This window comes from Papio anubis, chromosome 4 (genome assembly GCF_008728515.1).
Source record: "Papio anubis isolate 15944 chromosome 4, Panubis1.0, whole genome shotgun sequence".
Lineage (NCBI taxonomy): Eukaryota > Metazoa > Chordata > Mammalia > Primates > Cercopithecidae > Papio > Papio anubis.
Window position 1 is genome coordinate 118,301,329 of NC_044979.1, and position 26,063 is coordinate 118,327,391.

The 26,063-nt window shown below is 36.3% G+C and overlaps 1 protein-coding gene across 2 annotated transcripts in view; it reads left to right on the forward strand.

Moving 5' to 3' along the window:
• ABCA13 (ATP binding cassette subfamily A member 13) overlaps nt 1-26,063 on the forward strand; it is a 492,370-nt gene that overhangs the window by 369,196 nt on the left and 97,111 nt on the right. For both annotated transcript variants that reach the window (XM_017956721.3, XM_031665413.1), the window contains one exon: nt 2,608-2,717. In XM_017956721.3, coding sequence (XP_017812210.3) covers nt 2,608-2,717 — 110 coding nt within the window. The remainder of the gene's footprint in view (nt 1-2,607; nt 2,718-26,063) is intronic.

Sequence of the window (26,063 nt, forward strand, 5' to 3'; positions counted from 1 at the left end):
GACAGCAGGGCAGGGAAGGTCAGAGAAAAACTTTCGATTCTGAGGCTGCCTTTGAGGCCTTCACTTTGGGGTATTATTTTCTGAGTCCCAACAGGGCTAAGAGAGAAACTTGTAAAACATTGATAAGAATGATGCTCCAGGTATCTTAAATGATCCAAGATGCCATTTAAAGTTGGATTTTATTCTCTTAAGCTCTTATAAGCGTTACGGTTTAATGACCTAGATGGAGAGTGCTATGCAAGAGTCTGTGGAAAATACAGAAATGACTGAGATACAGTCCTGTGTTGTTTAACAATGGGGTATAGTCTGAGAAATGTGTCATTGGGTGATTTCATTATATAATATACTTTCACAAACCTACATGGCATAGCCTATGATACGCCTAGGCTGTATGGTGTAGCCCATTCCTCCTACGCTACAAATCTATATAGCATGTGCTGAATACTGTAGGCAATTGCAACATAATGGCAAGTATTTGTGTATCTAAACATAGATGAGGTATACTTAAAATATGGTATTGTCATCTTGTAAGATGACCATTGTGTATGCAGTTCGTCATTACCTGAACTGTCATCGACTATATGTCCTTCTCATTTAGAAATTAATAATCAATTAGGAAACAAAATATCATAAGCATATACTATGTTACATGGGAGCATGAGCATTGTCCCAAGGCGGGGACAATGATATAATAATATAGTATTTTTTGGAAGCACAGCATCATAATAATTATTATCTTCCCAATTTCATTTTTGTATATATTAAAGTATTTTCTAAAAATAACTGAAAGGTACGTGAGTGGTATTGTCTTCAGTGCTGTCAGTCCAGAGAGGGTGGCTGGGTAGGCAGGAAAGGAAAGGTGGGAGGATAGGGTACGTGGGGAGAACTTTATTAAAAAGGTGGTTTATAGCTAAGCCTTAAAGCATTGGTAGAATTTGGATAGCTGATGGTGGTGTACCCTGGGACATGGACAGGGTAGGCCTGGAGGGAGACGGACTCACATTGCAGATGGTGGGAGAGATGCAGGGCAAGTGGGGAAAACATGGTAATTGAAGCAGGTAGCAACTCAGGGGAGTTGTGAAATCCAGAGGTCCAAAACAGGGTTATGTGATGGTTAGGTGATGCTTGGTGGCAGAAAATCCAGAAGCAGTCGCTTTCCAAGATTTGAGAAGCCAGGAAGCCAGTTTGTATCCGTAGATCGCAGCTCCTAGCCATAAGAAAACACCTGTCTTAGAAGGAGATTGACAGAACCAGAGAGACACAGTCACCAAGGTGGACTCTCAGGCACAGTATATGATGAGGTACATGATAGAGACAAAGTGTAGAAAAGACAGCAAGAAGGCCATTTTTCACGTTGGCTGTAAGGCGAGATTGGATCAAGAACTGAGTTGACTCTATGCTCAATGTCAGAATATAGAATTAATATCAGAATTAGCCTAGACTCTGAGTTAGGAGTGAATTTACAGGAATTTACAGCCTCTTCAATGGAAAAAGAAGATACATAAGAAAGCTATGAGCACTACACACACACACACACACACACACACGTATATACAGTAGAAGATGGAATCTTTTAAGAAAATACTTTAGGCTGGGCGCGGTGGCTCAAGCCTGTAATCCCAGCACTTTGGGAGGCCGAGACGGGCGGATCACGAGGTCAGGAGATCGAGACCATCCTGGCTAACACGGTGAAACCCCGTCTCTACTAAAAAGTATAAAAAACTAGCCGGGCGAGGTGGTGGGTGCCTGTAGTCCCAGCTACTCGGGAGCCTGAGGCAGGAGAATGGCGTGAACCCAGGAGGCAGAGCTTGCAGTGAGCTGAGATCCGGCCACTGCACTCCAGCCTGGGCGACAGAGCAAGACTCCATCTCAAAAAAAAAAAAAAAAAAAAACACTTTAAAATATACAAAAATGAAATCAGAGTAATAATTATAATGATGTGACTTCCAAAGAATATTATACTATCTCTGCATAATTTGGGATAGTTGGCATTTACTCTCATCCTCTTGAGTTTTGCACACATGAATTTATTGTCTGTAAATTACTGCTGAAATTCTTATACCACTCAAGTGCCATAATGATTTTGAGAGGACTTTGTAATCTATACAGTGTTTTATACAATATTGTCATTTTAAAACGCCACAAATAACACAAACCAACAAAGTCAACCCAGAGTTGGCTAAAAGCAAGTGCTTTTTTTTTTTTTTTTTTTCTTTTTTTTTTTTGAGACGGAGTCTCTCTCTGTTGCCCAGGCTGGAGTGCAGTGGCCGGATCTCGGCTCACTGCAAGCTCTGCCTCCCGGGTTCACGCCAGTCTCCTGCCTCAGCCTCCCAAGTAGCTGGGACTACAGGCGCCGCCACCACGCCCGGCTAGTTTTTTGTATTTTTTTAGTAGAGATGGGGTTTCACCGTGTTAGCCAGGATGGTCTCGATCTCCTGACCTCGTGATCCGCCCGTCTCGGCCTCCCAAAGTGCTGGGATTACAGGCTTGAGCCACCGTGCCCGGCCGCAAGTGCTGTTTCTGATATAATTTTAATTTTATTTAACTTGTTCTATTTATTTAGCTTGTTTGATTGAGTGTGCTTTACTTAACTTTATTTCCTCTTAGTGCTTTGGACTTCTAGGGGTGAATGGAGCTGGGAAGAGCACGACTTTCAAAATGCTGAGTGGTGAAGTTTCTCCAACTTCAGGACATGCTATCATCAGGACTCCCATGGGGTAAGATCTAGATTTCATCACGTTTGCTGCTTAAAGAGATAACAAGCCCAGAGAACCCCCAGCATTCCCTCAGTCCTGTGGAATAAAATTTGAAAACATCATTTTCCTCCAAATTTACCTTCCAATTTCTTTGAAGGGGGGAAAAGTTTCCAAATATGAATGAACTGAGCTCAGTACTTCCAGCTGGAGTAAAGGGTCAAGGAGGTCTTATCACAGAGCAGCCACAGGCAGACCTCCCTGGGACGTATCAGAGTGGATTGAAAGTGCCCAGCTCCTCTCTGCACGTGGAACTAAGGGGAGCAGGAAATGACAAAGGGATGGTTCTTCTTTATTATCCTCTGGATAAAGCTTCAGATGTTCCCATCAGCCTAAGTGGCCAGATGGTTTCCCTCCTTTTACCACCCAGACTTCCCCTTTCAGGTGATCATGACTCCTTCAGGGTGGGGCAGTGAACACATTAAAAACCAAGAAAGCCACCTCTAGAGGAGTAGGCAAGATGTTTATTCCCCTTGCTCTAACATACGTGAGGTCCCTGGACACCCTGCACACTCAGAGGCTGCCTGAGGCTAGATGACCCCTACAGCCTCTGTGGGTAACATGCACTCATGCACTCCTGTATGTCACTCTTACCTCAGTCCCGTTGCACAGGGATTCTTCAGCTCCTTCTAAACTGTGCGCTTGGTTGGGAACATTCGGGGCATGGTGCCTTCATGCCCCTTTCTGCACCTGTATGGTAGCATGTCTTCCCTTTTCCCCTGCTCTGATCAGGACTAATGTTAATGATTTTTCTCTCCACTGCAAGAAGTAATCCCCTGCTCTAAACCTCTCTGTGCTCAATTTGCTCTTTGATTTGTGTGCTGTCAAGTTTACCCTAACAGCAAACTGGGCTCAATATCACAAACTAAAATCATAGATCTTTAATTTCCCAGCCAGTTTCTGGCGATTCGTTCTCCACACACCACTCCTGTGCTGTGCCTCCTTTATATGGACGTCCTCATATCCCATTCTGTTTTCAGTACTCTGTTACAAGGCCCCAGGCATCTATCTTTCTTTCTTCCCACTACAGCAAACTCATTGTAACTTGATGGGTAGTCAAATTCACAGCTGTATTTATGAATTTAAACCCAGCACCCACCAGCCAACAGGCTGAGACCCGACCTCCAGCTTTCTGTTCAGTTTCTGATCCAGAGAGATATTTATTTTTACGAGTGGTTAGATGTTCTCGACACTAGTTTTGCAGCAATGAATATGGCACATAAAAATCGATTAAACACTGTTCTGTGGATGTAAAGAAAGAACTGTAAAGCATTGTGTCTACAATTTCTCACTGGAATTTTAATTGACTTTATGTTGCATTTATAAATTAATTTGGAAAGAACTAACATTTAACAATTTTTTTACAATAACTTGCTAAAATAAATAGAATTCTTTTGTAAAAGTATTTTAATTAATCCTTATATTCTATTAGAGGAGAATGCTCTTATCAGTAATTAATGAAATATTTTTCTACACTTTATAGTAATGTCTCTTTTTTGAATTTTATTTTTTATTTCAATAGGGTTTTGGGGAACAGGTGATGCTTGGTTACATGAATAAGTTCTTTAGTGGTGATTTCTGAGATTTTTGTGCACCCATCACCCAAGCAGTGTACACAGTACCCAATGTGTAATCTTTTATCCCTCACTCCCCTCCCAGCCTTTCTCCCGAAGTCCCCAAAATTAATTGTATCATACTTAAAATGCATTGTATCATTCTTATGCCTTTGTGTGTTAATAGCTTAACTCACAATTATGAGTGAGAATATAAGAATGTTTGGTTTTTCATTCCTGAGTTACTTCACTTAGAATAATAGTCTCCAGTTCCATCCAGGTTGCTGCAAATGCCATTATTTAGTTCCTTTTTGTGGCTGAGTAGTATTTCATGGTGTATATATATGTATATATACACATACATACATATATATAATATTTTCTTTATCCACTTGTTGATTGGTGGGCATTTGGGCTGATTTCATATTTTTGCAATTGCAAATTATGCTGCTATAAACATGTGTGTGCAAATATCTTTTTCATATAATGACTTGTTTCCTCTCAGTAGATACCTAGTAGTGGGATTGCTGGATCAAACAGTATATCTACTTTTAGTACTTTAAGAAATCTCCACACCGTTTTCTATAGTGGTTGTACTAGTTTACATTCCCACCAATAGTGTAAAAGTGTTCCCTTTTTACCACATCCATGCCAACATCTATTATTTTGATTTTTTGATTATGGCAATTCTTGCAGGAGTGAAGTGGTACCACATTGTGTTTTGATTTGCATTCCCCTGATAGTTAGTGATGTTGAGCATTTTTCATATGCTTGTTAGTCATTTGTCTGTCTTCTTTTGAGAATTGTCTATTCATGTCCTTAGCCCACGTTTTGATGGTATTTGTTGTTTCTTTCCTGCTGATTTGTTTGAGTTCTTTGCAGATTCTGGATCTTAGTCTTGTGTCAGATGTATAGATTGTGAAGATTTTCTCCTACTCTGTGGGTTGGGTGTTAACTCTGCGGATTGCTTATTCAGCTGTGCAGAAGCTTTTTAGTTTAATTAAGTCCCATCTGTTTATCTTTGTTTTTGTTGCATTTGCTTTTTGGTTCTTGGTCATGAAGTCTTTGCCTAAGCCAATGTTTAGAAAGAGTTTTCTGATCATATATTCTAGAATCATTATGGTTCCAGGTCTTAGATTTAAGTCTTTGATCCACCTTGAGTTGATTTTTGCTTGAGGGGAGAGATGAGGATCCAGTTTCATTCTTCAACATGTGGCTTGCTAATTATCCCTGCACCATTTGTTGAATATGGTGTCCTTTCCCCTCGTTATGTTTTGTTTGTTTGTTTGTTTGCTTTGTCAAAGATCAGTTGGCTGTAAGTGTTTGGCTTTATTTCTGGGTTATTGATTCTGTTTCATTCATGTTCCTATTTTTATACAAGTATCATTCTGTTTTGGTGTCTATGGCCTTATAGGATAGTTTGAAGTTAGGTAATGTGATGCCTCCAGGTTTGTTCTTTTTGCTTAGTAATTGCTTTGGCTATGTGGGTTTCTTTTTGGTTCCCTGTGAATTTTAGGATTTTTTTTCTATTTATGTGAAGAATGATGGTGGTATTTTGATGGAATTCCATTGAAATTGTAGATTGCTTTTGACAATATGGTAATTTTCACAATATTGATTCTGCCCATCCATGAGCATGGGATGTGTTTCCATTTGTTTGTGTCATCTATGGTTTTTTACTTTTCCTTGTAGAGATCTTTCACCTCCGTGTTTAGATATATTCCTTTTTTTTTTTTTTTTTTTTGCAGCTATTATAAAAGGAGTTGAGCTCTTGATTTGATTCTCCATTTGGTTGCTCTTGATGTATAGCACAGCTACTGTTTGTGTACATTAATTTTGTGTCCTGAAACCTTGCTGAATTTATTTACTAGTTGTAAGAGTTTCTTTGGATGAGTCTTTAGGGGTTTCTACGTATACAATCATATCATCAGCAAATAGCGACAGTTTGACTTCCTCTTTACCAATTTGGATGCCCTTTATTTTTTTTTTCCTGTGTGATTGCTCTGACTAGGACTTCCAGTACTACATTGAGTAGAAGTGGTGAAAGTGGGCATCCTTGTCTTGTTCCAGTTCTCAGGGGGAATGCTTTCAGCTTGTCCCCATTCAGTATAACATTGGCTGTGGGTTTGTCATAGATGGCTTTTATTACCTTAAGTTATGTCCCTTCTATGCCTATTTTGCTGAGGGTTTTAATCATAAAGAATGCTGGATTATGTCCAACGCTTTTTCTGCATCTATTGAGATGATCATGTGAATTTTCTTTTTAATTCTGTTTATGTGCTGTATCACATTTATTGGCTTGCATATGTTAAATCAACCCTGCATCCCTGGTATCAAACACATTTGATCATGATGGATTATCTTTTTGATACGCTTTTGGATTCGGTTAGCTGGTATTTTTATGAGGATTTTTTCATCTATGTTCATTAGGGATATTGGTGTGTAGTGTTCTTTTTTTGTTATATCCTTTCCTGATTTTGGTATTAGGGTGACACTGACTTCATAGAGTGATTTAGGGAGGATTCCCACTTTCTCTATCCTGTGAAATAGTGTCAACAGGATTGGTCCCAATTCTTCTTTGAATGCCTGATAGAATTCAGCTATAAATTCATCGGGTCCTGGATTGTTTTTGTTGGGAAGTTTTTTTTTATTATCATTTCAATCTCGCTGCTTGTTATTGGTCTGTTCAGAGTTTCTGTTTCTTCCTGGTTTAATCTAGGAGGATTATATATTTCCAGGAATTCATCCATCTCCTTCAGGTTTCCTAGTTTATGTGTGTGAAGGAGTTCATACTAGAATTGAATAATATTTTTTATTTCTGTAGTATCAGTAATAATATCTCTTGTTTCATTTGTAATCGAGCTTATTTGAATCTTCTCTCTTCTTTTCTTGGTTAATCTTGCTCATGGTCTATCAATTTTATTTGTCTTTTCAGATAACTAGGTTTTCATTTATCTTTTGCATTTTTTTTGTTTAAATTTCATTTAATTCTGCTCTGATCTTCGTTATTTCTTTTCTTCTGCTGGGTATGAGTTTGTTTGTTTCTCTAGGTCTTTGAGACGTGACTTCAGATTGGCTGTTTGTGCTCTTTCAGATGTTTTGATGTAGGCATTTATGGCTATGAACTTTCCTTTTAGCACTGCCTTTGCTGTATCCCAGAGGTTTTGATAGGTTGTGTCACTATTATCATTCTGTTCAAAGAATTTTTGAATGTTAATCTTGATATCATTGTTGACCCAGTGATCATTCAGGAGTAGGTTATTTAATTTCCATGTATTTGCATGGTTTTGAGGGTTCCTTTGGCGTTGATTTCCAATTTTATTCCACTGTGGTCTGAGAGAGTACTTAATATTATTGCGATTTTCTTAAATTTACTCAGACTTGTTTTGTCCCTATCACATGGTCTGTCTTGGAGAATGTTCCATGTGCTGATGAATAGAATGTGTATTCTGTAGCATATGAATGTTCTGTAATCATCTGCTTGAGTCCATTTGTTTTAGGGTATAGTTTAAGTCCATTGTTTCTTTGTTGACTTTCTGTCTTGATGACCTGACTAGTGCTGACAGTGGAATATTAAAGTCCCCCACTATTATTGTGTTGCCATCTATCTCATTTCTTAGGTCTAGTAGTAATTGTTTTATAAATTTGGGAGCTCCAGTGTTAAGTGCATATATGTTTAGGATTGTGATATTTTCTTGTTGGGCTAGTCCTTTTGTCACTATATAATGTCCTTCTTTGTCCTTTTTTAACCACAGTTGCTTTAAAGTTTGTTTTGTCTATATAAGAATTGCTACTCCTGCTTGCTTTTGGTGTCCATTTGCATGGAATATCTCTTTCCACCCCTTTACCTTAAGCTTATGTGCATCCTTATGTGTTAGGTGAGTCTCCTGAAGATAGCAGAAATTTGGTGGATGAATTCTTATCTATTCTGTCATTCTGTATCTTTTAAGTGGAGCATTTAAGCCATTTACATTTAATGTTAGTATTAAGATGTGAGGTACTATTCTGTTTGTCATACTATTTGTTGCCTGAATGTCTTGTTTGTTTGTTTGTTTTCATTGTGCTATTGTTATATAGGTCCTGTGAGATTTATGCTTTTAATAGGTTCTATTCTGGTGTATTTTGAGGATTTGTTTTAAGATTAAGAGCTTGTTTTAGCAGTTCTTGTAGAGCCGGGCTGGTAGTGGCGAATTGTCTCAGCATTTGTTTGTCTGGAAAAGACTGTATCTTTTCTTCATTCATGAAGCTTAGTTTTGCTAGATACAAAATTCTTGGCTGATAATTATTTTGTTTAAGGAGGTTAAAAGTAGAACCCCGATCTCTTCTAGCTTGCGGGGTTTCTTCTGAGAAATCTGCTGTTATTCTGATAGCTTTTCCTTTATAGGTTACCTGATGTTTTTGCCTCATAGCTCTTAAGATTCTTTCCTTTGTCTTTACTTTAGATAACCTGATGACTATGTGCTTATTTGCCTGGTTTTGAGGGTTCCTTAAAACCTAGTTGATGATCTTTTTCAGTGAATTTCCCAGGTGTTCTTTGAACTTTTTGTATTTGAATGTCTAGATCTCTAGCAAGGTCAGAGAAGTTTTTCTTGATTATTCCCTCAAATACGTTTTCCACACTTGTAGATTTCCCTTCTTCCTTGGGAAAACCAACTATTCTTAGGTTTCGATGTTTAACATAATCCCAAACTTCTTGGAAGCTTTGTTCATTTTTAAAAATTCTTTTTTTTTGTCTTTGATGAATTGGATTAATTCGAAAGCCTTGCCTTTGGGCTCTGAAATTCTTGCTTCTGCTTTTCCAGTTCTATTGCTGAGACTTTCCAGTGCTTGCTGCATTTCTCTAAGTGTGTCTTGATTTCCAGAAGTTGTGATTTTTAAAAATTTATGCTATATATATTATACTGGAGATTTTTCATTCCATGTCCTGTATTATATTTTTGATTTATTTAAGTTAGAGTTCATCTTTTCGTGGTTCCTCCTCAGTTAGCTTAATAATCAATCTTCTAAATTATTTTACTGGCAATTCAGAGATTTTGTTTTGGTTTTGATCCATTGATGGTGAGCTGATGTGATCTTTTAGGGGTGTTAAAGAATTGTGTTTTGTCATATTACCAGAATTGTTTTTCTGGTTTCTCCTCATTTCAGTAGACTATGTCAGAGGGAAGATCTGGGACTCTAGCTGCTGTTTGGATTCTTTTGCCCCACAGGGTGCTCCCTTGATGTGGTGCTCTCCCCCTTCCCCTAGGAATGGGGCTTCCTGAAAGCCCAACTGCAGTGATTGTTTTTACCCTTCTGGATCTAGCCACCCAGCAGAGCTACCAGGCTCCAGGATGGCATTGGGGAGTGTCTGTAAAGAGTCCTGTGATGTGATCCATCGTCAGGTCTTTCAGCTGTGGATACCAGCACCTGCTCAGGTGGAGGTAACAGGGGAATGAAGTGGACTCTGTGAGGTTCCTTGGTTGTATTTTTGTTTAGTGTGCTGGTTTTGCATTGTTTGGCCTCCAGCCAGGAGGTGGTGCTTTCAAGAGTGTATCAGCTGCCCTTGTGGAAGAAGGATCAGGTGGTGGGTGGGGCCACAGAGTTCCCAAGAGATTATGTCCTTTGTCTTCAGCTACCAGGGCATGTAGAGAAGGACCGTCAGATGTGGGCAGAGTTAGGTGTGTCTGAGCTCAAACTCTCCTTGGGTGGGGTTTGCTGTGGCGGCAGTGGGGGATGGGGGTGTGGTTTTCAGGCTGGTGGATTTATGTTCCTCAGGGGATTATGGCTGCCTCTGCTGAGTCACACAGGTTGCCAGGGAAGTGGGAGTACGCTGGCAGTCACAGGCCTTATCCCGCTGCCGTACAGCCTGCAGTCCTAAATACGAGTCTTACTCCCACCGTGGCCCTCCCAACAGCACCAAGTCAATTTCCGGGCAGTTGGTGACCAGGGCTGAGAACTTGCCCCAGAGAACTCAGCCTTGCTGCTGAGAAAGCAAGTGGACTCATGGTTTTCTGATGTCTCATTGAGCCAGTAGTGGTGACCCAATTCCTTCAAAGGGTCTGTGGATTCTCTCAGCTTTCCTGGTATGTTCCTAGGGTAATTCTTGTAGCAAAAGTTCACGATATGAGTCTTCACATGCGGCTCTGTCTGTCTGAGCAGGAGCTGCAGGCTAGCCCTGCCTCCTATTCCTCTATGGTAACATCTCTGATTCTCATTCTCCTTATTGCTTTCCCTAGAACTATCAAAACAATGTTAAATGACAATGCATTTTTTCATTTAATGGTGATATTTCTATTTATGAAATATGATGGATTGAAAATTGTCTATGAATTTTCATCTAATTTAGGCATTATTTTGTTTGCAATTTTATAAAAAGTTCTTATAAGAATATTTTAAATTTATCACTTTAAGGCTGGGCACAGTGGCTCATACTTGTAATCCCAGCACTATGGGAGGCCAAGGTGGGAGGATCACCTGAGTTCAGAGGTTCAAGACCAGTCTGGCCAACATGGTGAAACCCCATCTCTACTAAAAATACAAAAATTAGGTGGGTGTGGTGGTTATGTGCCTGTAATCCCAACTACACGGGAGGCTGAGGTGGGAGAATCACTTCAACTCTGGAGGCAGAGGTTGCAATGAGCCAATATCACACCACTGCACCTCAGCCTGGATGACAGACTCCATCTCAAAAAAAAAAAATTATAACTTTAACATATATAAAGTTGCATGTATTTTCTAGTTCTTTTCCTTTTGAAAAATTTGTTATGAATAGGAGATTCTTGATTATCCATCTGTCCTTAGCTTTCCATGATAAATTTTTATTTTTGTTAGATTTTTAATATTTTTTGTTAAATTTCATATACTAAATCTATATAGATTTTATATTTATTATTAATAAGAAAAATTAATTTGTTGAAAACATCATTTTCAGTTTTTGCTATTAAATATTTTGCATTTTTGTAATTTTGACAATTTATGTTTCCTTAGAAACTGATTAATTTAATTTAAAATTGCAAATTACTTATACAGGGTTATTACTATGGTTCTCCGAAAATTTGTATTTCCTTTCTATACCTATATCTGTATATTTGTGTTTTATTTCTATAGTTTTACTTTCCAGATTCTGACTTTTATTTTTAAAAGGATGATATTTAATTTATTTAGAAATTCAAATTATTTTTACTTTACAAATTTATCAAACTTTGTCATTCTTCTTAACCCCCCACCATGCTTTTCTCAATCTAGTTTTGTTGTTTTATTTCTAACTTTTTGATTTAAGTGATTTTTGTGTTTTTCAACTTAAAATAAAAAATCAAATTATGAGGACTACCAATTTGCTTTTTTGTACAGCTTTTACCTTGATCCTAAAAACATAATAAGTGACATTATTGTTGTTATTCTCTAAATGATGTTAGAAATAAATTTTCAATGTCAAAAAATAAATAGCACTCCAACATGAATTTTCTCAGCAAGGCAATTTTACTTCTATAGAGGGATTCATCTCCCAGATGGAGCAATGGCGAGAGCACACCTGAACATGGGAGGGGAAAGAGTTTTTATCCTTGACACAGGTAGCCCTTACTGCTGGGTCATTCCCCTGTTGGTTAAGGTTGGACTACACAGTCTAGGCTAATTCCTATTGGCTATTTTAAAGAGAGCAGGGGTATGAGCCAGAGTGGCGGGGTGAGCTGTTTTGGTGGGAAAGATGGTTACCGAACAGATGACTAAAGGTGACTCAGGTCAGAGCAGGTGACCAGGGGTGACTCAGGATGAAGCAGGTGATCAGAGGTGACTCAGGATGGAGCAGGTGACCAGAGTGCCTCAGGATGGAGCGGGTGACCAGGGGTGACTCAGGACTGAGCAGGTGACCAGGGAGACAGATGTGAACTACTGATTATAACTGGTGGGGAGGTTGTTTACTGAAATTAGGGGCAGGGAGATGAGGAGAATGAGGAAGTTAAACTTCAAAATGAAGATCATAGAACTGAACATACTGACATACTGATTCTTTGAAGAAAAACTTAGAACTCACTGTATTTAACAATGACATATATGGTTTTAATACAATATTTTAATCAAAACTTTAGAAGACTTTTTTCAGATACTCATTATCTTCTTTCTTTCTCTCTTTCTCTCTCTCTTTCTCTCTTTTTCTTTCCTTCCTTCCTTCCTTCCTCCCTCCCTCCCTCCCTCCCTTCTTTCCTTCCTTCCTTCCTTCCTTCCTTCCTTCCTTCCTTCCTTCCTTCCTTCCTTCCTTCCTTCCTTCCTTCTTCTTTTTTTTGATAGAGTCTTGCTCTAGCACCCATGTTGGAGTGCAGTGGCACAATCTCAGCTCACTATAACTTCTGCCTCGCGAGTTCAAGTGATTCTCCTGCCTCAGCCTTCTGAGTAGCTGGGATTATAGGCACATGCCACCACACCAACTACATTTTGTATTATTAGTAGAGATGGGGTTTTACCATGTTGGCTAGGCTGCTCTCGAACTGCTGACCTCAGGTGATCCACCCACTTCGACCTCCCAAAGTGCTGGGATTACAGGTGTGAGTCATTGCAACCAGCCTATCTTATTTCTTCCTTCAATATTTTTACAAAATAATTTTAAGGACTTTTTTGAAGTTCAATTTACATATGAAAAAGAACATCCAACAACTTTTCATAAAGTGAATATAATTATATAATCAGTACCTACCTCAAGAAACAAAACCAGACCACCACCCCATAAATTCCATCTAATCACATCCCTGTTGAGGTTAACTCTTATTTGCGTCTTTTTGTTTTTGTTTTTAATACAGCTTAATGTATTATTAAAGGCAATCTTGTAAACAAAACTCAGGACAAGAAATAGAACTTTGGCAGCTAACTTATAAGTCATTCTATGTACTCTGTTCCAAACACAACCTCTTCTATCTAAATGATTTTTTATAATTCATTACTCAAGAGTGTATTCCTAGACATCATAGTTTAATCCTGTGTGTTTGTAAGATACTTGATAGGGCCTTTAAGTTACTCAATTCACAGGTCCTTTCTCCATTCCTTTCATTTCTTTACAAACTCTCGGTTGAAGAACCTGGACTGTTGGACATGGAGAGTTGGCCTACACACTTTGCTGACTGCATACTGATGATGGAATTTATCATGTTCATTTCTTGTATTTCTTTCAATTGTAGCTGGATTCAGATGTTTAGTTAGACTAGGGTTCAATCCGTTGGCATGACTAAACAGGAGATGATGTTCTCTTTCATCAAGAGGCACATAATGTCTGGGCCAGGTGAGGTGCCTGTAATCCTAGCACTTTGGGAGGCTGTGGCGGGTGAATTGCTTGAGCCCAGAGTTTGAGACCAGTCTGGGAAACATGACAAAACCCTGTCTCTACCAAAAATACAAAAATTAGCCAGTCTGAAAACCCTTGTGTAAAAATAAATAAATAAATATTAAAATATAAAACTAAAAAATAGACACATAATAGCTGGTCTTTAATCTTTTTTTTTTTTTTTTTTTTTTTCAGCTGTTAGCAGTTTTGATGTTTAATGCTTAGGTGAATTAGTCCGTTGCAAAATGGTGACATTTTAACCTAGTCTTTTTGTTCTCATTTACTAGTTTGGATAATTTTGTACAGAGGTGCTTTAACTGTCTTATTTGGCTACTCAGAGGTACAGTTTGTACAGAAAAAGAGATAGAATTTATTTACTCAGTTTTCATGATAATTGGTTTTCAGCTGTCCTCAGAAAGTGACAGATTAGGTTTTCATGTATTTGTTTCCTTGTATCATTCTGACTTCATTCTGATAGAATTAGAGTGTATCACAAGTGTCACTTTGTGCTTAGTTATCTCTTTTACTTCTTAGAATTTTCCTTTTTTATTCTCTCCCCATTCTCCTCTAGTCATTTCTTCATCCATATCCTAGAAATAATAACTCAAATGTTTAAATGAAGGTTCAATGCTATACCACATAAAATCCACCTTGTGTAGAAACAGACATGCCATTGTCATTTAACTGCAACTAACTTACATAAAGAAAGTTGCAGATCTGAAATCAAATCTATCTTGCTCCAAGTTGCTACATGCTATATCTATTTCTGTCTGTGGGTAGATAATGCAGTTTTACTTGGGTTAATCTATGTCAATAGGTGAAATCTCAACATTAAGAACTAATTATGTTTGAGAACAGAAAGTAGAGAAAATTTATTAGTTGAGCAAGTGTTTGAGGTTGGTCTATGTAAAGAGAGTTGTGATACTACTTACTCTGAAAGGAAATCATGCTGTATGGGATTGAATCTCTCTCAAGTATTTCCTTGATTTTTCCCTGCAGTCATAGAAGTCAGATATTTTTGTTGAGTTTGGAGGTGGGTTTTGAAAAAAAAAATTTCTAACTTCTCTATTTACAAGTACGTATAGACAAAAGAATTGTAATTTATAAAGCAAAATTAGGTTTATTTCTTCATCCCTGGAAGACTGACTCTCTCCTTTATAATTCTATTTCATCATTTGTAAAATAATTGGAAAATGAAATTCAAATAACTGCTCTTGAAAAGAAGAATAAATTTACATCCAAATAATGGTCTGCAAGTCCCTTATTATACTACATATCTGTGTAATTAGTTTAATTATAACTAAATCACACTTGCATTAATTATATTTTAACCTTGATTATTTGTAATGTTAATTGCACATTTGTATTCAAAGAATTAAATAGGTAATTAGCAGCACAATGGAATTTTTCACTACTTAGAGGGTTGAAATGTACCTTCCTGCCCATGAAGCCCATAGCTTATTGCTACCTAATTGAAACACATCCACTCATCCATTCATTATATTAAGCTATTTTTGTCTCTTCTTTGAGGTTATATCATCTAAAACAGTGCTCTTTTACTTTCCTGTTCAATTTACTGATTTCCATGAATGCACATCTTCAAACTTGAGAGTAATACATGTCTAAATATATTTCAAAATTGGCCACTATAGTTTGGCTCCGAGCATGTCATGTTCTCCTGATATACTGATAGTTGTCACAAATTGACCACAGGCCAGAAATCACATGCATTAATATTATTATTATTTATTCTCTGTGGCTCTTCTTCCTACTGTCGTAACTCTCAACTTTTTGTCTCGGCAAGTTGTCAACGCTGCAGCATAATAGACTAGGTCCCAGAGGAAGTGAAGACAAGGAAGTGAAGTAAGGAATTTAAGGCTAAGATTTGTTTTATGAATTTGATCAACACGATTGAGAAGTGGGCATAAGAATAAATAATTATTTGACTTAAAACTAGCAGGCTCATGTCTGGCACACTAAAGTCCTGCTAAAGTAGTGGCAAGATTAACAAAAGTCTCTAAAATTGGAGACAGGTTTTCTGATGAAAATCTTATGTTGTGATATTTACTTAAAATATGAAAGGCTGTGGCATTTTTATTTGGTCAGTACAGCGTTAAAATTTTGGATTTGGATTGGCGTTGGTTCCAGTTTGTCACAGTTGCCACCATTGCTTGTTACCTTATTGATGGACACCGTCAAATATTTACTCGTACTATTACGTCTGAAATTATTGAAATTTATGGCTCTTGAACACCATAAATGTTAATCTCATTAGCCATGATTTACTGTGTCTCTTATTCAGTGAGTATTAAGTTAGGGGCTTTATATTCTTGATCTTATTTGATAATTATAATGACAAAGAGGTTGTTATCCTAATTTTATGACAAGAATCTAAGATTCAGAAAAATTAAGTGGCTTGCCAGAAGTCAAACTTCTAGAACATGATGGAGTTTTGAATCCAAGTTTTTGGAACTCTAAATCACATGCACTTACTATCCACCCTTTGACTATTAGATAAAACCCACAAAGTAGTCGTAATCAATGACACAGAATATAAAATATTTTAAAAGGGAGAAGGAAAATATATATACATAAAATATCATATATAAATATCATATGATATATATCATAGTTATATCCATATATATATTTTAAAAGGAAAGTTGACAGATGTCAGAGCAGGCATATATTTTTATAATAAATATTATTGGGAGTATCTTTCCTTAAAAAAATCAAACACTCAGAAACTGGGTTAAAAAAGGTAATTTTTTTCTACATGACACAACACACCGTTACAGTGAAATTAAAAGTATTGGCCATTATGCAAATGAAAACAAAACAAAACTGTATAAATACGTTAACATTTAAAAATATGATTCAAGAAAAGACACATTTGAGGCAAAGACACTACTAAATAAAATACATTATTTGATGTGAAGTCATTGCAGTCAAGAAATTCTGTGTATGAAAGACATAGAATAAGGTGTAAAGCAAAATCTGTTGGGAAAACCAGAAAAAGAATGAGAGGATATATCAGAAGGAAGAGATCTTAACTCTTTACTCTAATTATCTAATAGTTTAAAAGTGTAATATATTTGGAGAATGAGTTTCACATCATCAACACAAGAAACAAGACTGTTTATCATACAAACATGACAAATACAACTCCTCATATTTATTTGTGAAGTACTAGAGTAATTCCCATTAAAATAAGAAACAGAATAACATGATCAACCTTTTTATTTAGCATTTTCTGGAATTTAAGTTCCTACTATAAGATACTATAAGATATAGTTTAAAAAATAGCATGAGTATACTACAAATTATTATCTTTTATGTCATGTCATATACAGTTAAATACCCAAGAAGATCAGTTAAGAGATAATTTCAACTAAAGTGGCCAGAAAAAATAATAAATATATACAAGGCTATATAATATGAAAAACTTAATTACAATAGAAAAAACACATGCAAGGTAATAATGAATAACCTTAGAAGGAAATATGGTCAACCTATATGTTAAAATCTAGATGATGTTTTTAGCGTAAAGGAATACATAAGTAATGAGATATATACCATCTTGCTGAATGGAAAAGCTGAATCACCTTACTATTACTCTCCTTTAGCAAGTTTTACAGATTTAATGTAATTCCAATTGATATTGCAGAGAATAGAGTAGGCTTTACCCTGAATTTCTGAAGTTTTAAACAGAAGAATAAATAGATGGGTCTAATTATGACATTTTTCAAAAAGAATAGGTAGATAATGGCTAATTGACTTAAGAAGTATTTCAGTGCATTATATTGACTTTGTAATAAAATAATGTCTTTCCAATTGGATCACTTAATCAATAAAAGAAGAGAAAATCAAAATGTAAAAAAGGTAGTATACACATTTTACATTAGCGATAAAAGGAAAAAAGTTGCAAAATTTTCCTGAGATTGGTATTTTCTGTCCCTCAAAGAAAATTAGAAATAAAGCAAATAAAGAAACACATTGTTTATTCAATACAGACATTTCTTTTAGACATTAAATTAATATAAAATTTTCACTAGAAAATACAGATATATTTAAACATAGAAATTTAAATTTTTTCTGTAAGTCAAAACATTAAAATTGAAAGACTGAAAACAAGGATCAAATAATACAAAGCATTAATAGATATAATATGTAAATTACTGTATAGTGATAAGGAAAAGACTACAATGATAATAAAAATAGGCTAGCTGAGCACGGTGGCTCATGCCTGTAATCCCAGCACTTTCGGAGGCCGAGGCAGGTGGATCGCCTGAGGTTGGGAGTTCGAGACCAGCCTGGCCAGCATGGTGAAATCCTGTCTCCACTAAAAATACAAAAATTGGCTGAGCGTGGTGGCAGGCACCTGTAATCCTAGCTACTCGGGAAGCCGAGGCAGGAGAATTGCTTGAACCCCAGAGTTGGAGGTTGCAGTGAGCCAAGATTGCACCATTGCACTCCAGCCTGGGCAACAGAGGGAGACTCCATCGTACCGAAAAAACAAAAACAAAAACAAAAACAAAAAAACCCCCCAAAAACGCATAAGACTTAAGCATTAAACACAATATGAAAATGAATGGCTAATAAACATTTTAAACACCCAAAATTTAGTGCACAATTTCATGAAGATATAGTAGAGGGGACATTGTTATATGCTTGTCTTTGGAATATAAATCATTATAATTTTACTGGAGTTTAGCATGGCAATATATATAAAAAATGCTTGGGCTAATAATTTTCCTTCTGAGAATTTGTACCTAAGGAGATAACAGAAAGTTGGATAAAGGTTTAAATGGAAATATATTTATTCTAGTAAATAAGTAAGAAGATATTGTTCCTATATATTTAACAATTATGTTAATTACAAAATATTGCTGCAAAATCATTTAAAATGATATTAAATAGATTAAAATGGAAGATTAGGATAACTTGAAAATACTCTCATTACTAGATAAGAATTATCTAGAACTATTATATTAGTACCCATCTGAGGTCACAACAAAGAAGGGAAATTTTCAGGTGCCGTAAAAGAAAAAACCAACAAACCTGATGTGATACTATGCAATATATATTTTTGTCTTAGACTCATTTCCCAGCCTACAACTCCTAAAATTATTGGAATGTCCAAACTGATGTCATTTTATGCTAATGATTTATGGGGCTGGCAGCTTCTAGGTCACTTCAGGATGGAGCTGGTCACCAGAAAGACCAAGACAGGATTAGAGGACTTGGGACTTTCAGCCGCACCCCTCAATCTCAGGGGACCATGAGGGGCTGAAGGTTAAGTAGATCACAAATGACCAACGATTTATTCAACCATGCCTCTGTAAAAGCTTCTGTAAAATCCCCTGGTGACTGGGTTCAGGGAGTTTCTGGATAGCTGAACACATGATAGTTCCTGGAAGGTGGTTCCCAGAGAAGGATGGAAGCTCCATACCCCTTCCCACATGCTTTGCCTTATATACCTTTTCATTTCTGTCTTTTGTAATAGTCTTTGTAATTAACTGGTAAATGCAAATAAGTGCTTCCTTGAGTTCTGTGAGCCATTCCAGCAAATTAATCAAACCCAAGATGAGGGTCATAGGATCCCTGGCTGATCCCAAAAGGTCAGAAGCTCAGGTAAAACAATCTGAGGCTTGTGACTGGCATCTGAAAGGGAGCGGTCTTGGGGACTGAGCCCTCAACTTGTGGGGTCTGGCGATGTCTGCAGGCAGATAGGGTCAGAATGGAACTGAAATAGAGAACGCTCAGCTTGTGTCTGCTGCAGAAATGATTGCTTGATTGTTGGTGGAGAGAAATCCCCATACATTTGGTCACAGAAGTTTTGTGTTGATTGTTGTGGTGTGAGAGCAGAGGAAAATCAGTTTTCCCACTTTCATTCCAGAGTAACTGCTTGTGTTGCTGCCTAAGAAAGGGGCAAAGCATACGCAGATTTCTGATTGGGAGGCATAGGTTTTAATGTCCCTGATGGTGCAGGAGCTATGACTGCAGCTCTGCATGAGGAGAAGCATTGAACTGAAACTCTGAATAAAGCTAGCATCATTGAAAGGCTGGCTGCATCCTTACTGAAAGTGTAGGATCTAGAAAAGTCCTTCTACTGGCATAGAAAGATAATAGGAAAACATTGATTTCTGTCTAGGATTAGAGGTGAAAAGAAAAAAAAAACTCCCCTAGAAGTTTGAAAATCTGAGCTTATACCCTAGCACTTAAACTCCTAGAATTGTGAGAGTTTAAATTTAACTACCTATGATCTGAGAACCACAACTCCCCCTACCCAAGAATATAACATGAACATTGACCCCAGTTTGATGGTACCCATGGGCACTTTTAAGAAGAAAATACAAATCTTTGCAAGGATGGTCTCACAGCTCATATATCATTTTTTTAAAGACCCCATTAAAGTGGAGTGCCTAAACAAACATTACAGAACACACAAGACAGCTATCTACTATATATATTAATGGCTATAACAAAAAAGAGAACAAAGAATGTAATGTAGAAGAACTACAATCACAAAGAAAATGTAAGAAGTACCATGATATTATGAGAGAGAATAGATTTGGAAAAAAAAAGTACTACGATTAAAAACTATGGCTATTAAAAAGAAAAACAATGGTTGGGTTAAAAACAAATGATGTACTGCTAATAAAAATATGAAAATCAAATTATGTGAAATATGGAGGATAGAAGAGGTCTAATATAAATCTAATTAGATTTCTGAACAAAAGAATAGAGACAATGGGAGAGAGGCACCATTTGAAGAAATAATAGGTGAGGATTTTCTAGTACTAAGACAGTTGATTCCTTCAATTGAAGAAACATTACAGTTATTGAGTACAATAAATAAGACATTCATATGTAGGCACTTTGTGTTGAAACTAAGAATTCCAAAAACCAACTCTTAAAAGAAACAAGATGGCAGGTCACCACACAGTAAAAAATACACCTGCACCTGTTCACAATAATAGCCCCACTAGCCACTTGTAGCATTTAAAATTAAATGTAAATATGTTAAAATCAAATCAAATTATAATTTTTTTTCTCAGCAGCCACTAGCAACATTTCAAGAGTACAAGAACCTTCTGTTTGAGACAGCACAGATACAAAACATTTTCATTGTTACAGAAAGTTTAATTTGGCAGTGATGAATTAGACCAAAGACCAACTTCTTGACAGCAAGAATATAAACAGAATACAGTAAAATTAAAGAACATAATGAATCAAAATGCCTTAATAGTTGTCAATAGTTGTTATATCTAGATATATAATTATAGGTAAGTTTTATTTTTTCTTAATCCTTCCTGTACTTTCCAAATCTTGTGCTATGATCATGTGTTAGATTATCAATTAAATAATAAACAGGATATAAACTCTTAAGACAAAAGCCTTTCTCTTCACATTTCAAACTAACATTTTTTGAGTTTGCTCCATTTTAATATATGCAACTGGGATAAACTGTTTTTTCCTTTGGTTTTCTCATTTCTTAAGTGACCCCATCATAGAATTCATGTGAACAATAACTATGAAGTGCTATGACACCATCAAAATTCTAAGTATTATGTATATAACACTTAAAAAATTATGTATAAATTACTGTGCTTCATAAAAACCAATGCATTACTAATACGTATGAAAAGACATGGAACTCATTTATTGCTTTTAAAGGTTTCGTCTTCCTTTAGACTAATATGAATCACAAATTAGAGTAGTTTGAATCATAACCTCACCAACTAGCAACTAGTTGACAATTAAATTTTCTCCCATTTAAAATTAAATGACAATTTAACAATACTAACATAGGAAAACAGTGAAAGAAAATCCTCTCTAATTTTACATCAAAGTGATTTTTATTCTTGCAGACAACAGTTAAAAAAAATTATCTAACTGTGCCTCTATGTATGGATGGATCAATCATCTGTCTGCATGTACACATGCTTGCAAGTACACATACACAAAATGCAAATTTACAGTGTATATATATATTTTCATTCATTTCATCCAGTTTTTTAATTTACAACATCATATCAAAATGTTTTCAGAACTGCTGCACAGTCTTCACATGAATGCCTACCTTATATTCCACTGGTTTTCTATGCCAGCATGTACTGAGTCATTTCTCTGTTACATAGTTATATTCTCATTTGAATTTCTCTTCCCTGGAACAAAGTATCTCTTACCTGAAAAAGTCTCACTCTGTGAAAGAAAATGCTGCCTGTTCCGTGCTATATCTAAGATAGGGCAGAATGTGCAAACTAGCAGAAAGCATCTGTATTTAGCCACAAGCGTTGACTTCGGTGGGCCCACGTAGATCTGTATTAGAGGGGTTTCCCTGCTGCTTGCTGCCTCAGGCTTCCATGGGAAGCACCCAGAACACAGTACGTGCAGAGGTGTGCTTAATTTCACACTGAAGATGCTCACTTCTCTGCACACATGGTCCCTGATGTCTCAACTTTACACTGGTGTAAAGTTGATACACATTTCAGTGAATACCATACTTTGGGTACCCATACAATCATTCTTTTCACTTTCAGTGCAGTATTTACTAAATTACTTGAGATACTCGGGACTTAATCATAAAATGGACTTTATGTTAGCTGATTTTGCCTAGCTGTAGGCTAATGTAAGTGTTCTGAGCACGCTTAAGATAGGCTAGGCTAAGTGATGATGCTTGGTAGGTTAGGTGTATTAAAAGCATCTTCAACTTACAATACTTTTAACTTACAGTAGGCTTATTGGGATGTAACCCAATCCTAAGTCTACAATATTTTAAATTTACAATAGGTTTATAGGTTTATTGGGATGTAACCCCATCCTAAGTTGAGAAGCATTTGTATTTGCTGGTTGTTGATGTTTACTTCCTGTTTGCTAACACACTACCTGTGTTGTGGCGTCTGTCATCCAGGATGTCTTTCGTGTCTTTTCAAGAACAACAAGGTTAATGCATAACTGCATAACTAGAACTGATAATATGTTCTTTTTAGTGGAAAATACCTTCTGTGTGTAACAAACTGCTACCTTCTCATACACAGTGAGTAGTTTCATTTGTTAGTTTTCACTGGAAAATATTATTTATCCTATAGAAATACATATATTTCTATATTCCTATCCTGATATGCCACTATAATTAAATCATCTTAGGTACTATCTTTGTTTCATTACACAGTGGTATTAGAAAACTTCTGAAAGTCCCCCGGCAGAGCAATGTCCCTAAGCATTTTGTTAATTAAAGGATAATGTCACTGAAGAGGAATATTGGAAGGAATTGCTTTCTTTCTCAGACATTTAAATACAAAAGCCAAATTGAAGTCTTTGTAAATCTAGAATCTGTTTTTCTTTCTAAGGCTATGCCAACATAAAACCATATTTTCTTTAATTAATATAATACACTGCTGGGAGTAAAAGATAATAAAAACACCAGCATGAGACACTTTTTTTTTTTTTTTTTTGTCCAAAGATTGTTAAATGTCAAAAGCAACCTCACACTATGGCTTATATATTGAGCTGTGTGAGAGTTCACATGTCGACTTCTAGTCTTCAAATCAGAGTTAATACATTGTTTGAGCTCCCTAGCGCTTCATGGGAAGTCCTCCCTGGGAGACCTCATCTCCCTTTCAGCTGCTCTCGTTACACAGAAACTAAGCCACCGTGAGCAACGTACAGGTTCCCTCATGTCAGGGTGATTTCTGCGTGCCTTGCTGGCACAGCTTCTATGTTCCCTACATGCTCCTTACACCGGGGAGCTAATCATGTCAGTGCCAGGCACAGGTGAGTCTACTGACTCACACAGGAAGGGAGGATCATTCTCAGCTTCTTTCTAAGGTTGAAACTTGACTACATCTCTATTAAAATAGAGATGGGTGGTTGTTGCCTGGTAAACCTATGGCCAAACAACTCTAGCCTATTTAGGAGTCGTTATTTTTTCTTTACTTTTTAAAAAAAATTTTACTTTAAGTTCCAGGATACATGTGCAGAATGTGCAGGTTTGTTAGATAGGTCTACGTATGCCATGGTGGTTTGCTGCACCTATCAACCTGTCATCTAGGTTTTAGGCCTTGCATGCATTAGGTATTTGTCCTAATGCTTTCCCTGCCCTTGCCCCCTACTCCCCGACAGGCCCCACTGTGTCCATGAGTTCTCATTGTTCAGCTTTCACTTAAGAGTGAGAACCTGTGGTGTTTGGTTTTCTGTTCCTTTACTAGTTTGCTGATGATGATGGCTTCCAGCTTCATCCATGTCCCTGCAAAGGACATGATCTTGTTCTTTTTTATGGCTGCATAGTATTCCATGGAGTACATGTACCACATTTTCTTTATCCAGTCTATCATTGATAAAATCAAAGAAAAAATCATTTTTTCCTTTAAATATTGATGTATTTTTCTTTTAAATTAGTTTCTCTGCATTGTTTCAGCTACCTCTAATTTTCTGGAGATTTTGTTTGTTTATGTTGTTCATGGTACCTATTTCCTTCAAATAACTAATGTTTTATGATTGTCCACTCCTACTTAATATGTGAGCATTAAAATCCTTAATGAAAACCCTTGGTATATGGCTAGGGCTTACTGACTCTATTCACTATAGAGTAAGTCATCATTTTGATAGAATTTGGTGAGGCAATAAAAGTAAAATGTACATTTAAACTTCATCTTTAATTAGATGTCCAGATTAACTAAAACCACTTTTGCATTGCCACTGTAATCCCATGTGATCATGTTGTATTCCTTTGAATTTTTCAAAAATTTGAATTTCCAGAATCAATAGTGAAATATTTTTGAGTTACAGACACATAAGTCTAAGGATTATTAGATCTGTCCTTTTTCTCTCCAGTCTTGATAATGTTCTTTGATTTTAGATTTAGACTGCTTTTGGGTTATTACTTTCTTCTTATTTTTTGTTTTCAAATAAATTTGTACATATTGCACTCCTTTTTTTTTTTTTTTAAAGATGTATGTCTGTTTTAATTTGTTTCTACTGACCGCCAACTTTTTCATTCATTTTAATAATGCTTAGTTCTCAATTTGGTAAAACTAATCTTAGTTGTTTTTTATTTTTGTAATGAAGGATGACTGCAGTGGGAGATTCCCTGTCCTGATTTCCTGACTATCAGAGAACAGGTTTCAGTTGCCTTCTGTTCTGAAAGACAAGAATGCACATGCCATTCTTAGGTCACATGTTTTCTCACCAGACTCGGGATTGTCCTACTGTTTTCTGACAGTCAACGTGCAATGGAGAGGTCCAAGGCAGCCTCACTTTGCTTCTTGTTCAGATATTACATGTTTTATGTTCTTTACTCTGAAGTTAACCAAAAAAAGCGAGGAAACAAAACCCATTGAACTCCTTGTCAAATCATCAAGGCTAAGTAGTATTTTCATTTTCCTTTTAGCCTTTATTCATAGTTTTTTTTTATTTAAGAAAATAATTTTGGTTTCCTTGGAGTCCTTACTAATTTTAACCTATTAACCTGTTATTCTCATTTTAGAGGTCCTTAAAAAAAAAAAGTTACAATTTTATCTCAGACATTGCTTTCCTTGGGTTTTGTATTTCTATTTCACTGACGCTGCTTCATCTTGCATTCTTCTGAAAATACCAATGTCTTTCCTTAATATTCAGATACGTGTTTTGCTGAATCTTCTAGATTTTGTTCCCTTTCCACTGTTATTTTTAGAGGATGTTGTTTTATTTATCTAAGAAAATGTAAACTTTTTATTAAGTTGATGTGTATCAACAGCGATAGTAGAATTCTCTCTGCTTACTTTGGTGGTGTTTGGATAGAGAATTTGGACATATAATATAGGTTGAATAGAAATATGTAGTCTTGGTTTTTAGCAAGTTTTTACTTTGTACTTCCTTCGTATTGTGGGAGAATTGTTCCTCACCTTTGTTGCCTTTTTTTTAGAAAAAAATGTGTATTGACAAATTATAGTTGTATATATTTATGGGGTACAAAGTAATGTTATGATTTAATTTTGTTTAATTTTAAATATTTGTTGGTATATAAGAGGTATATATATTTATGGGGTACATGAGATACTTTGATAGAGGCGTACAGTGCATAATAATCACATCATGGCAAATGGGGTATCTGCCCCCTCAAACACTTATCCTTTTTGTTATAACAATCCAATTATACTCTTAGTTATTTAAAAATGCATAATTAAGTTATTATGACTATAGTCACCCTGTTGTGCTGTCAAGTACTAGGTCTTATTCATTCTTTACAACTCCTTCTTGTACCCATTAATCATCCCCATTTCCCTCCCCACACACCCACTACCCTCCCTAGCCTCTGGTAACTATCCTTCTATTCTCTATCTCCATGAATTCAATTGTTTTAATTTTTAGCTCTCACAAATAAGTGAGAATATACAAAGTTTTTCTTTCTGTACTTGGTTTATTTACTTAACACAATGACCACCAGTTCCATATATGTTGCAAATAGTGGGATTCTCTTTTATG